General features: G+C 42.6%; 1 protein-coding gene across 1 annotated transcript; it reads right to left on the bottom strand.

Moving 5' to 3' along the window:
* Positions 1-80: 80 nt before the first annotated feature.
* Positions 81-13,525, bottom strand: LOC117416543 (excitatory amino acid transporter 5-like). Its single transcript, XM_034027681.3, has 11 exons — positions 13,180-13,525; positions 8,962-9,041; positions 8,146-8,361; positions 6,120-6,162; positions 5,792-6,017; positions 5,386-5,485; positions 4,671-4,904; positions 2,872-3,066; positions 2,380-2,514; positions 1,831-1,933; positions 81-1,562 (listed from the first exon to the last, which is right to left on the bottom strand). Exons 1-11 carry the CDS (start codon positions 13,318-13,320, stop codon positions 1,314-1,316), a joined length of 1,722 nt encoding a protein of 573 aa, XP_033883572.3. The 5' UTR covers positions 13,321-13,525; the 3' UTR covers positions 81-1,313.
* Positions 13,526-14,171: the final 646 nt, after the last annotated feature.

A 14,171-nucleotide genomic window follows, 5' to 3' on the forward strand; every position in this document is an offset into this window, starting at 1 on the left:
CCTTTGTGTGCATTCATTTTTCCTGCTGCAGTTTCTTCATTAAACACAAAAGCATGTGATGAACGTTTCTACATCCCATTTCAATAGTAATATCCAGGGCTCTGTATCTAGCACAAAGGCAATACAACATAATAAACCAGTAATAAACTCAGCAGAATGAACTGCGCTCCTCATGGTCACTTCTACCTAGTTTATTACCCTCAGAACTCTACCTGTGCCTTTGCACTTGCTTCAATACAGGAGAGTCACTGTTATTTACTTCATGTTAATACTGGACTCGTCTGAGATAGTAGCTCGTACTAGTTACCAGGCTTTTCTTGCAGCATCTGTTGTGGGTAATTTTACAGTGCCAACAAAATGTGTACAATTTCTATACTTTTTTGTAGTTTCTCTGTATAAGTGTTTTTTTCTGTGCCCATTTGCTGTACTGTTGCTGCTACTTATGCTGTATGTCTGGTTGGGGTTCTGCTGTACTCTTGCTTATCCCTTTTGACCTGTTTCTTTAAACTGGTCCTGGAAATGACTTTGAGTTCAAATACCAGCAACAGCTTCTGCCAGAGGCGGGCATAGCCATAGACAGGATATATTGACACAGGAGACAATGACAAGCAGGCGGATGGAAGGAAAGGTATTGTGAATGGAGTACACTGAACATGAATAATACATATCGAGGCCACAAACGGTTATGCAGTTGCTTGGTGCACCGCTGCAGCCTCGTGGTGTCTTCAGCACGGGAGCCTGCATGCTTGTCTTGTGCTTTGAGTCCCAAAAAAACAAATACTACTACTACTACTACTACTACTACTAATAATAATAATAATAATAATAATAATAATAATAATAATAATAATAATAAAAGAACAGGCAGTTTGTTGAGTATAGTCGAGTATGGCTTGTCCACAGAAGGTTGATTTTAAACATACACGTGCTCATGCACACACACTGCATCAGACATGTCCTGCAACAGCAGCAGTGGGTATTTGTGACCACCCTGTGACATCATAGCTGTCTTCTGGCATGAGAGGATGGGCTCATGGTAAGTCTGGTTGCTAGCGGCAACGGCAGTGACCTAAATCACATGCGTTGGTGATGCTGCTGCTTTTGGCTCGCCCCTGTAGCTGTGTTTAAGCTCATGTGCTGGTGTGCCACACACAAACACATGTTTCATCATACACGCACACGCACACGCTCACACACTCCCAAACAAAGCAGTGCAATCACATCCCAGTGTGCACCACTGTGAAGAAAGACCCCGCCCTCGTGGGTCATTCTCCCTCGCTGTCTCACGCCCCGCCCCACTCGCTCCCGTCTGTTTATACATTCGTCTCAAGGCCGTTCATGTCAATGGAGCAGTGGTCCTTGTCTCTGTGCTTCTCCGGCTGATCCTTGTTCTTCTCGGGCCGGACCCCTTCCTCCAGCTGCATGATCCGGGCCACATCGGCGGCAATGCCCTCGGGGAGCGGAGGCTTTCCTCCGGGCGGGGGGTTGGAGCAGCCGTTCTTCTGGTACGCCATCAGCTGCTGAATGCTGATCATGGGCTTGGTCTCGCAGATCAGAGGGACCTGAGAACAGAGAGGGCAGACAGGCAGGCAGGACAAGAGCTTCACTGCAACAACTTTCTTTCTTTCTTGGCAGTGAATAAGTAATATGTTTCACATGTTAAGGTATTAACACACTCCTCTGAGCAGCATTTATGGTACCTGAACATAACATGCCCTGACTGAAATAGCAAACAGAACACTTAAAGAAACTTGATTGACAGTGAAACAGGCCCCAGCGCAATTCACATCCTCCATGAGATGGCAACACAGACATGGTCTTACTTCCTACCTCATCACAGGGCTTCTTGGTGAATTCTCTCCTGAAGACATGAGCCATGATCCCGGTGGCCAGGGCATCCCCCATCACATTGATCATGGTCCTGAACCTGTCCCTGGGAACCACAGCGAACATGCCTCTTATCAATCACCCATTCAACACACAGGTAACGCTGCACGATATATGTAAGTACACAATTGTATCAGAAAAGGGTTAGGGTTAGGGTTATGGCTAGAGATAGGGTTATGGTTATGGTGATGTCGTGCAAAAAGATTTACACATTAAGTACATTGTAACTATGCATAATAACATTGTAATTATGTGTAAGTACACATATATTTACAAAGTCACTACTATGTAAATGTAAAAACTATGTAAATGCACAGTAATTAGAGACAATGTAAAGTTTTAGCCAACAACAATAACTACAATAGTTACATATTAAGACAGAAGCATGGTATTCTGGAAGGGCTTCTGAATATTATATTACTTCGAGATGTATTGTTAAATGGTATATATCTGATTATTTCTGTATTTTTATTTATTTATAGTATTACTTACAACGCCCAATCCACGGCGATAATCAGAGTGATGTCATCAGTTGGTAAGCCGACCGATGTTAACACGATCACCATGGTAACCAGGCCAGCCTGAGGAATGCCAGCAGCTCCAATACTTGCAGCCGTTGCTGTGATACTAGAAATGGAATCGAATACAATACATATTGATCCTTCTTTATATTTTCCATTGCAGTCATATACATTTAATTAAGGCAACAAACGGACAGCTGCCCTTGTGAGACATTATAATCAGTTTGCATGTATTCGAAGAGCGAAGATTATTTATACTTTGATACCAAGATATTTAGCTTATAATCTGTAAACAAGTCTATCCTTTTCTCTCTCTCTCTCTCTCTCTCTCTCTCTCTCTCTCTCTCTCTCTCTCTCTCCAGTATATGTGTATTTTTATATATATATATATATATATATATATGACTGTGGCTTTGTAATCACTCCACATCGACCTGGACAATGTGCTGGAAGGCGCCCCTACCTGATGGTGATGATCTGCCCGAAGTCGAGCTCGTAGTTGTTGACCTGTGCAATGAAGATGGCGGCCACAGCCTCGTACAGCGCCGTGCCGTCCATGTTGATGGTGGCTCCGACGGGCAGCACAAAGCGGATGATGCGCCTGTCGATGTGGTTGTTCTCCAGCAGGCACTTGAAGGTGATAGGCAGCGTGGCGGAGCTGGAGGGAGGAGAGGTCACAGTCAATATAGAGATATAGGGACCGTGGGATACAGCCCACCAAACAGAATACTGTTTTAAAATATGAAAAAAAAAACTTTTGAAAACAACAATAATAATAATAATAATAATAATAATAATAATAATAATAATGATAAGGCCACATCAAACTAAAAAGTATATGTTTTGTAATGTTTCCCATTCAACTGCCATTTTAAGACAAGACCATGCGGCACAATAGCTGGTGCATTAAAATGTATTACAAGGAACGTGACCTCTGCAGCACAACACACTACCATTCTGAGCATGAATCAAACCAAAAAACCCAGATGTGAAGGAAGTGTCTCCAGTCCTCTAAGTCACCCGGCTCCCCTACGCAAGTGCGCTTCAGTGTTTCAAGTTTCCTTCAATCAGAACCAGATGTTTTATAGAGACCCAACATTGCATGATCTCTCTGAACTTCTCCCAAGTGTTAAGAAAAGAAAGAAAGAATGAAAGAAAGAAAGAAAGAAAGAAAGAAAGAAAGAAAGACCTTGATGTCTGACATTTCAGGGTGGTAATGGTGAAAAGTTCGACCCCAACCAAAAAAAAAAAAAGAAAAAAGAAAATGAGAAATAAATTGATCACTACCAAGTGTCCAGCATGAAACAATATCAATTTTTTGAACTTCCAGTGCAAAACCTCCTCTCAGAAACTACTCAGAAACTACTGTGATGCAGGAATCAGTCTTACAGTAAATGTGTGGTGTGTGTGGGATTGACATACAGAGCAGGATAGTCTGGCCAAACTAAACACACTGCCTGGATTCTGGGGACTAGTCTGAAATAGTACAAAAGATAAGAGCATAATATCTGCCATCATATTTTATTGTTTAAAGTCTGTCTTGTTTAGTCAAGTGTTATTTTCACTGTATTCAATTCTCCATTGTATTATAAGCCCACATCCTCAATGGAAACTATTAGCAGCAATTGCGCTTATAATTTCTCTGAGAGTGTCGATCTCACACTCAGAATGTCAGTGACAAGGTGTTTGAAATGTTTAAACCACAACAGGTTCTATAGAAACACATTAAGTACATTAGCATCAGGATTTGGCCTGTTTGCTATTTCGATTTAATGACATAATATGTTTCTAAGTGTTTGGTGGCTCCCTCTAATCAAGTTGAGACTGCACAGTACTTTCTCTTGAACTCTTTGTATGACAGAGGCCTTGCACAGCAAAGAGTGCTCGAGAATGAAATACACTCTCAGCTTGATTAGAGTTGGACAAGTACAATTTCTCTGCTATTCACCTTCAGTGTGATTCCAAATCCTGTGATCCCTGGGTAACACAAGGAGGTACAGTTTCACCCAACAAGCATCATAAAAAGTCCATAGCAACAGCAGCCAGTCGCCGAGCCAGACTCATAGTGGAAGCAGTACTTGAGTTTTTGCTTTATTATTTAAAAATCAACTTTAAAACAAGGAGAGACCAAAGTAGTTCTAGTTATAATGTCTGGCATACTTGGAGACAACAGTCTACTCTCTCTAGAATACAATTAGTATCCATCGTACACCCAATCACTTAAACACACTTGACACTGTTTGCAGATCCCAGTGGTCCTACCTGGATGACGTGGCCAGCGCAATGAGCAAGGCCTGGAGAATGCCCCTGATGAAGACGATGGGGTTCTTCTTGGTGATGAAGAAGTACATGCTGGGCAGGATGAAGAGGCCATGCAAGACCAGCCCCAGCACCACAGTGATGGCGTAGAAACCCAGCTTCTTACCAATAGCTGTGGGGTCGTCCATTTCCAGGATCTTACCAGCAATCAGGAACACGATGCCAAAGGGGAAGTAGCTGGAGATATCGCAGAGAGAGGTGGATGTTTGAGTTTAGATGGGGAGAGATGTAGAGGAGGGTGTAATACCGTGTAATACTGCACATGTGGCTTTAATATGATAGTCAGGAACACCCTGATTTTTTACTACACTGCGACTTCTGGGCTAGTTCCTAACGTGAAGGCAGCCAGAGCAAGCACACATGAACTAGAATGGAATACCAAATGCACATGCATGGAGAGACTGATGGAAAGGGTCTGGAAGGGGTTAACACTCCAAGGTTCACCTCTGCAAGTCTAGTTCAAATCTAGTGAGTTCGATAGTCCCAGCTCATCCTACAGTTGAGTTTTTTTAATAAAGAACCAGGTCCAGGTCTGACATGAACTGGACTGGAAGAGGCACAAGTGAATATAAAAGTTTTAAAACATTTGGCTTAGACTGTCTTTTATTTCAAAGAGGGTGCTGTAAAATCTGTTGATTATTTGACAAGCTGAACCTACCAGGTAGCTACTGCGACAATCTTCAGCACGGCTTCGTTTAAGCTTTGACAGAAGTTGACCAGGGGACTGCCATTGGATCCCATCCTTCCCAACATTATACCTTAAAAAAAACAACAACAAAACAGTTTCTAACGATAGTGCTTGACTATATAATGAATAAATAGTTTTAGAATTAAGCTGAGAATGTTATAGTGTAGGGCAGACCCGTTCCTGAAAGTCTGGCCCACGTATTACGAATAACACTAACACACGCTATTTGGTAAAAGGAAGCATAGTGATGGCCTGTAACGAAAGGAGACAGATCCCAGCAAGCTGGTGACATGGAGCATGTACGCCACCAGCAGCATCTTCAATACTTCCATTAAGCAGGCCTGCGTGTCGCATCATTACGAATGCAGTCCAGTACCCATGGTAGCGGAGAAGATGACGATCCCCAGCACGTTCATGCCGTCGCTGCTCCCGGGCAGGGAGTGGAAGATGATCTCGGGAGGGGGGGTGAGGTCCAGGGAGAAGTTCTGGATGTCCATCCCGTTGTCGCCCTGGATCCCGTAGATGACGAGGCGGCGAGTCGTGGTCTCAGTGATTGCCGCTGCCTTTGGGGACTTCATGATTGGGATGATCTTCGTCCGGTACTGGGACAGAGAACACAAGCGGTAATGGATGGAATGCATGATCCTGTATTACTCAATTGCCTTCGCCTCCTTCATAGAAAAAAAGATGGTTCAGTGCTGTACCTGCTGAAAGGTGGCTTCAACCAGGTTTGCTGGAAACATGTTGCTGAAAAGGAAGAACAGATACAGTCACTCACTGAAAACCAGGTCTCGCAAGCTTTTATTATACTATACACTGTCCCTTAGAAAGGTTTCCCATAGCAGTGTAATAAAGCACAGTCAAAATATGGCAACGCATAGTGAAGCATTGTAAAGACTTTGTACTGGTAAATGTGTGGTATAACCTTGGAAAAAACACTTTTCTAAGGGGTATTTTAGATACAGTTGAATTACAACCTCGTTGGCCACCATTTGTCTATACAGTTGGAGATGTTAGATATCATCGGGCAGCCTGTCTTTGTAAGTAAGCTGCCGCAGAAGCATAACGTTGATACAGCATTTTAAATGTCTAAAGCAACAGCACAGAGGTAGTGGAGTCTTGGTACTTTCTCCTTGATCCATCCTGTTGTGATTAAATCAAGGCCAGAATCAAACAAATTATTACGTCCCCGAGGAGCACTTTACTGGAAACATTCTGAACATGTTTTATTCCATATTTTATCATATGTTGGGTTTCTGGATTCGGTATTACTGATTTCTGCCAACATGTAAGAGATGTGGAAACTCAGGGGGCCTGTAATCTGTTTGTTTGAAATGAACTGACTTTTGCCAAAAATAACATATATACAGTTCATTTTTTCCCCAAACATCTTACTGAGGCAAAAACAAATCCTGTGTAACTGTAATCACACTGTAATTGTAAGTGTTGTTACAACATTGTAAATACTGCACACAACTTAAATCCAAAAGACCTTAGGTTTAAAATGCTTACATTTTCCATTTAAACCATGTCTGTCATTAGTGTGTTGTGACAGTGTAAATAAGAGACACCTAAAGTAAACTGAGAAAAAGAAAACAGTACAGGCTCAAGTGCTTCAATGCTCAGCTCCCCTGCTTGTGTGCATGACTCTATGACAGTAAACTGGAATGCTCTTATTGTATGACTTGTATTGTAACACTTGAATGTATTTGTATTTGCTTGCGACTGGAAGTCGCCCTGGATAAGGGCGTCTGCTAAGAAATAAATAATAATAATAATAATAATAAACACACTTTCAGTCAAAGCAGTGTAGTAATTATAATGAATTCCTGTGTTACAGGTAATTGTCATAATAATATTGCAATTAATTACTATGTAAATGCACAGTAATCAGAGACACTTACAGCCATGTAAAATGTTACCTAAACCTGCTTAAGAATGCTTTGACTGTTTTGCTGTTTGCTTTGAGTAAATTAAAGGAAACTCTTTGAACACGTTTCTCTCCCTTGGGCTTTGTAACACAGGAAATGAAATCCACCCAAAGGCAGGTAAATCAGTGTCTCTGGGCTGCATCCCTCCTCACTGAATCCTCCAGCCTCGGGCTTTCCCTCATGTTGCAGCCCACTGAGATCATCACAACTGCTGCTGCAGAGTCATTTCCAATAGGACTTAGTTTTTACATCTCATCCAAAGGACGGAGCATAAAGTGGCTTGCTCTGGGTCACACACAGTGAGTCAGTGGCTGAGCTGGGATTGAACCCGGAACCTCCTGGTTACAAGACCCTTTCTCTACCACTGGACCACCTAGCCTCCTTGTGTATATATAGTGGCGCTCCTAGCTGTATGGATTAATGGGCTGCTAGACTTCCACTAATGGGATCTGTCTGAATGGTTGCCTCAGCCCGGGGGAGTTTTTTGTTTATTTTCTTTTGGTAACAAAACATTAGAAACAGCTGGCGTGCTATTATAATTCTGGGGAGCGACCCTTACTTAATGAAGACCCTAGCGAGTGTCGGGAAAGAATGTAAAAACAAGCTGGGAACAGGAACCAGGAAGCTTGCTCATGCTGAACAAACTGCGTTTCCACTGTCATGAGCCCCACTGCACTCATGCTTAGACTTTGGCTGGAGGTTGGACCAGTGCTTTGCCCGCCCAAGTGCTTTAGTGAAGACAGTGTCATACTACGAGAGACATGGACAGGGTTGTAGAGGAGGCGAGTTCAGCTCTTACCGGATGAGATCGAGAAGCGCGTCGGCGGAGCTCATGATGGGTCTGCCGCTGTCCGCTGTGCTCTCCTTCTGGGCAGCACCCCCAGGGTGGATAATGGACACCAGGATGATGCCCTCCACCACCGCCACGAACGTGGTCCACAGGTAGTAGGAGATGGTGATGATGCCCAGACGACTGGAGGCCTTGGCGTCCAACGCCGCCAGTCCCGACATCAAACTGGGAAGAAGGAGAGAACTGGAGTCACTCCCTGCAACCACATGCTGTACCTGAACCAATTCAAAGCTCTGAAAAGATCCAAGCTGCCATTCTCAAATGCAGCTGCCGCTTATTTTAAATGTGTGTACGGCTTTCTGACTGGTATATGCTGTGTTTACCTTTTAATCTGTGCTTTTGTATTTGAACATCCTCTTCTACTTGCCTGACAACCCCCCCCCCCCCAGTCTTTTCTAAAGAAAGTTTAGTAACACTTTACATGAAGTGTCTCTAATTCCTGTGTATTTTTGTTGTCTAGCAAACATGCAGTAGCATTGTAGTTACAAAACAATAAATGTAATAACTGTGTTATTATAGTGACATTGTAATTGTAATTCAGAGACGCTTAGTATAAAGTGTCACCGCCAATAACAGTACCTTCAGTGCCTACAGCAAAGTCAAAAGAGGGGACCTCTACTAATCTTCCCTGAGAAGCGACACAGTCCTCTCTTAAGAGTTATTAGACTGGTCAGTCAGGGCTGGTGTTTACAGTAGAGGCTGGGATTGAAGCACACTGTGCTGTGAGAGGTAACAGGGAGAGGGATTAATAAACCATGAACATACCTGGAAACGACCAGAGGGAGAATGAGCATTTTCAACATCCGCATCAAGAGCTCTCCCGGGAACTGAAAATATTTCACCTCCTGTGGAAGGAAAACATCAGCTTAGTCTGCGCTGTTAAACCTGACTGTCCTGACTGACTTAATCCAGGCCTCCAACGTCATGTTTCATCAAATTCATGTGCGGCTTAGAAGGTCAACCCCAGAAAGCTGTTGTTTTCTAAAACAAGAGAGAGTGGTGTGTCTGATGACCCCTGTCCTCTTTACTCTCATCTGTGAAACAGAAGCCACATAATAAAGTCATATCCAGCTACTTCAAAATCCATGTTATACCATTTATCTACTTCAACATAACAGTGCTTGGCTTTTGGATACAATACAATACAATACAATACAATACAATACAATACAATACAATTCAGTTTGTTTTTATATAGTGCTCTTCATGCAGAGCATCCCAGGAGCTTTACAATAAAAACTCAAAGCCATTGGCCAATCAATCCAGCTCACGAATAAGCCAACGCAAAGAAATCTGTTTTTAAATGTGATTTAAAAGACTTGACTGTGCCAACATTCCTGATGGGACTTGGGATGCAGTTCCACAGGCAGGGAGCAGAGCAACTAAACAGGATAAAGACTTTTTGAGATATTGGCTTCATACTCGGTGCACAACTGTTGTTTGTGATTTTCTTGGTCAGACTTGATCCTGGGTAGAAGAAATAATAGCCCTTTCATGTTGAGTAATTTTACACACAGTTGCCACCATCTTAAGGCCCCATAGCTCCGAGCAATTGAGGTAATGTGACTTGTTAAGTGTCTTGGGCTCAGAGACAGTGTACTTTGAGTTATTATCGTAACATTTGGTACACATCTGTGTTTTATGATTATTTCCCGTAAACTTCCATTTCACTGCCTGGATGTTTGCCCTCATGCTCTGTGTTTACAGTGGGTGCACAGCTATACTCTGTGTTTAACCCTCAGTGATGCAGGTATTCTTCACATATCCGTTTACTTCATGTTTACAAACCATTCAGATCAGACATGGCATTCTCCTTATGCTATTCGCCACCCAGGGATGCTTTGTTTTTGATCACAGAAACGTCGAGTTTCCAGTTGAATGATATACCCCTACATCAACTTCCAGCATTTCTGTACAGTTTAATTAATTCTCTCTCTCTCTCTCTCTCTCTCTCTCTCTCTCTCTCTCTCTCTCTCTCTCACTCTCTCTCATTCCAGCAACAGGAGAAACACAAAGATAATTCATTCTGTCTGTAGAAATGGAAATATCTGTCTTCATGACACTTTTAAACAGAATGGAAAGGACTTCGCTGGCTGTTCCCTTAAGACCCGAGCCAGAGTCAACAAGCATTCAGAAAGCTCCAGAAAACGTCTCTCTGCCACATGGTATCTTTCAACAGGCAAGGGGGGGGGGGGGGGGGGGGTGTATGGGGGGGTGCTATGAGAAATGAGTCATTTATATAATATTTTCATATAGGAGAAAGCCCTCAATATTCAACACATTTCGTACTAGACGTGTGATCCCTTGTATGTGTTACTGTAGTACAGCAGTCAGAGCATGCAGCTAGCTTGTGTTAATATATTGTAAGTGTTACTGTATTACAGGAGTCAGAGCTTGCGTTAATATATCACATTTGCAATTGCAAATGGGAATGCTTATGGTAATTGCTTCTCAAACTGGTATTGTTTGTAAATCTAATGATGAGGATCTGTTAATTAGAATTGTTCCCTGAGAAAGTGTTGTGTTAGTTAAACGCAGCACAGTCCCTTGTCTCAGGGGTATATTAAGAAGGGGGTGCAAGGAGCGAACTCTCCAAACCGTTGCCCATGTACGATCCTGTCATGTGTTGGGGGGGGGGGGGGGGGGGGTGCAATAGTGTGTCTCTCTGGCCCCATCTGGCAGACTCAGTCGTGACGTGAAAGATGGTTAATCCAGCCGTCTGTGCACTCATAAATGAATCAGGTTACCCATAAATGTCCCATCCTGCTAATAGAATGGGAATCAGGTGGAGGAATGCACTCACGATCAAACATCAAGCAGCCAACCCCCTCCACCTGTTCAGAATAACCCCACAGCTTCCATCCAAACCTTTGTGATGCTGGGTCTGCGTTCAAAGAAACTTTCCAGCGTCTTATAGCTTCCCTGGGAGTGCGAGCTGGTCTGCAGTGATAGATTAGGTAGTGGTAGTTTTGAAATGCTTTCATTTCTGTTTGGCTGCCTGTAACAGGGCTCTGTTTTAAGAACCAGGAGTTCCAGTAATGTTAATTCTGCACATGTTTCTAACAGAAAGCTGCTGGATCATAGCGCTGGGATCTTACACTCACATGTGTAGTAGGCACATCACCTCCTACCCTGCATCAAGCAGGTACGGGGAACCCTCATTTCACTTTGCAGCAGCCAATGACTGGAATGAGTTTCAACATAAATTACAATTAGAACGGTTGATATCTGGGGTTGCTTTGAGCCGTAGGGCCGACTCATTGCTGACTGGCATGCTGCAGAGTTTTATGTTTTATGATTAATTACGTGTGTTTTTTTTTCCATATTTTTCCTTATCATTGTGTTTGATGTTGTTTGCTGTGGTGGTGTGAGCCTCTTGCCAGGTCGTCATTGTAATTGAGAATTTGTTCTCAATTGACTCATCTGGATAAATAAAGGTTTAGATTGATTGAACCCTGTGCTGTCATTTAAAAAATGCATTTGATATTAAAACAAATCAAAGAAAACTGTGCTTTTTATTTTATTTATGTGTGGTGTTTTAGTGTGTTTTTAAAATTAAAAACCTCTTCATTTTAACAAAAAGAATCCATATATTATTAAAAAAACAAGAAATGGGTCTGAAGTAAATTACTTTAGGTTATAATTGGTATCGCACAAGTTTAATCGATCAGCTCTTTTTTTAAGGTATGATTAATCAACTAATCATTAATTATTAAAACCTAATATTATGTTCATATAAAAAGACTATGCAATTGCAAAGTGTTTATTTTGTCAGTAATGTAAAGCAGCAGTATTTCTTTGCAGGCACACAGCCAGCAGTGTCCTTTAATCCTGGATTTGAGCACTGAAGGTGTCAGAGAGGCCTTTAGCTCCAGGGATAAGGAGTTCTGACAACGTCAAGCCAGCAACCAAAGGGATCTGGTGCCAAATCTGCCCTTGGGAGCTTGTAAGAGTGCACGCGTCAGGGGAGAACATGGTAATGCACAACTAGGAATGATACACATAGAAAGTCAAGATCATTGACACAATAACATTCATGCAAATGTCTTTGGATAACTTTAAATCAATGAAATACTCCAACTTACTTCTCAGAGCTTCCCAGAGAAGTGCTCTCACTATTTTATAAGGGTAAGGGGTACTGGAGACTGCAAGTGAAACTAATTGTAACCATAGCTTCACAAGGAGGAATCTACCCTGGCCAGCGTGACTTCCGTAAAATATTCACAACCCATGCCAGACCCTAACTCTGCAGATCATGTGTACAGAGCGTCACCAGACGCAATGTGTGTTAGTGCATTAATGCACAGGGACTAGCTGGTGACACAATAATGGAGGCCTAATGTGCCTTAAAAGAGGGAGTCAAATACATTCAAAGTTGCCCACAGGGCATGCAATGGCATTTGTTTCATCTTTGCTGATGGAATTCACTGTGTCTCAACAATATTGGTGCTTATATAGAGAGCAAGCCCCCTCAGAGAAACACAAGTACTGTGACTGCATCCCTCAATGGAGGGACAGTGAGCTGTAGGGTATCATTAGTGAATGTGCAATCACTAAGAGCATTGCTAGGCAATGGCATGATAATCCTCTCAACAAGAGAATGGCATTGTGTTCTTGTTGGGGGTTTTTTTTCTTCACATTTTAGGGAAATAGAAAAAGTTTATATCCTATAACAACAAACAACAAAGTTCACAATGCACTTAAATATCAGTGTTAACTAAGAAGGAGGAGTGTGCTCTTACCTAATTAATTATTACAATTAATAGTAAATAAAAGTATATATATATATATATATATATATATATATATATATATATATATATATATATATATATATATATATATATGAATTATTGAACACATTTGTCAATAAAAGGTTGAAACCCTTCAAAGCCCCATCCACGGTAGACCTGTCAATATCTACTAATAGAAGGATCCCTCTTTTCCTTTGAGGACCTGATCGGGAGCAGCATGCGGACTGACCTGTTCGGAGAGCCGCCTCGTCCGGAGGAAGAACCCCAGGAGGCATCCGATGATGACAGAAAGCACAGAGAGGATCAGCAGCCCGTTCCTTTTGCACACGTCCTTGACCCGAATCCACACGGCATCCAAAGCTACAGCCATTGCAATATCCCAGCCTGGACAGATCAACACCCCATATATGTACGTGAGCCAGCGAGAGGGGCAGAGAGAGAGGAAAACGAAGCTCACCTCTTCCAAAGTACTTTTGGCTTTTTCAACCAAGCAGCCCTCTAACTGAGCAGGACTGAGTGATTATCATCCTTTCCAGGCTCTATCTGCTGTCCCTCCTACCCCAGGCACCCCCCTCGGCTCTTCCACCAATGGGAGGCCTGCGACAGCTGGTATTATTATCCCCGGGGTTAATACCGCCAATCCTATCAGCAGGCACTACATTAAGGGGTCTGAAGGCAGATTAAAGGGCTCTGAACAATTGGACGAGGGATTGCAGCTTTTAGAAATGAAGCACGAGAGCAGGCACAGCGCAAAGGAGAAAAATAGACTGAGAGTCTAAAATAAGAGGACAGTGGCTCGGGTCATGTGAGGATCACAACAAAGATTCCCAGATACACAATAAGAGCAAGCCTGTGCTTGGTTCTCCACTCACCCCTCTCCTATTACCAGCTCTCCATACAGCTATTTGTGACATACTCTAGGTTGCAAACCTTTCATTTCTCCAAATACTTTGGAATTGGATCATGGTCCTTAGTTCAGTAGGATGAAAGGAAAGGAGTTTGGGTTCCATTTGTGTTCCATATTGTCTCGGTTCTTCATGGAGGGTGGTTTATATTAACTTGGCAAATGGTAGTATGCATTGCATGGTGGTATGGTAGTCTGCAGTGTTGTCTTAATGCTTTGTATCGAATGTCTCTTTGTACTGATGAATTCTTCCTCATTCATTCCTGCCTTCCACTCTCAATCCCCCTCTTTATTCAGTCTTCCTCATTTATCCTTAA

The sequence above is a fragment of the Acipenser ruthenus genome, chromosome 12 (assembly GCF_902713425.1).
Source record: "Acipenser ruthenus chromosome 12, fAciRut3.2 maternal haplotype, whole genome shotgun sequence".
Lineage (NCBI taxonomy): Eukaryota > Metazoa > Chordata > Actinopteri > Acipenseriformes > Acipenseridae > Acipenser > Acipenser ruthenus.

What these genes read in the sequence shown, in the direction of transcription:
- LOC117416543 (XM_034027681.3), bottom strand. Translation starts at nt 13,320, where the DNA reads ATGGCTGTAGCTTTGGATGCCGTGTGGATTCGGGTCAAGGACGTGTGC. An exon ending in GCGCTTCTCGATCTCATCCG is followed by an intron (nt 6,163 to 8,145) that starts GTAAGAGCTGAA and finishes CTTCCTTTTCAG; the next exon opens with CAACATGTTTCCAGCAAACC. An exon ending in GCGCTGGCCACGTCATCCAG is followed by an intron (nt 3,067 to 4,670) that starts GTAGGACCACTG and finishes TCCTCCCTCCAG; the next exon opens with CTCCGCCACGCTGCCTATCA.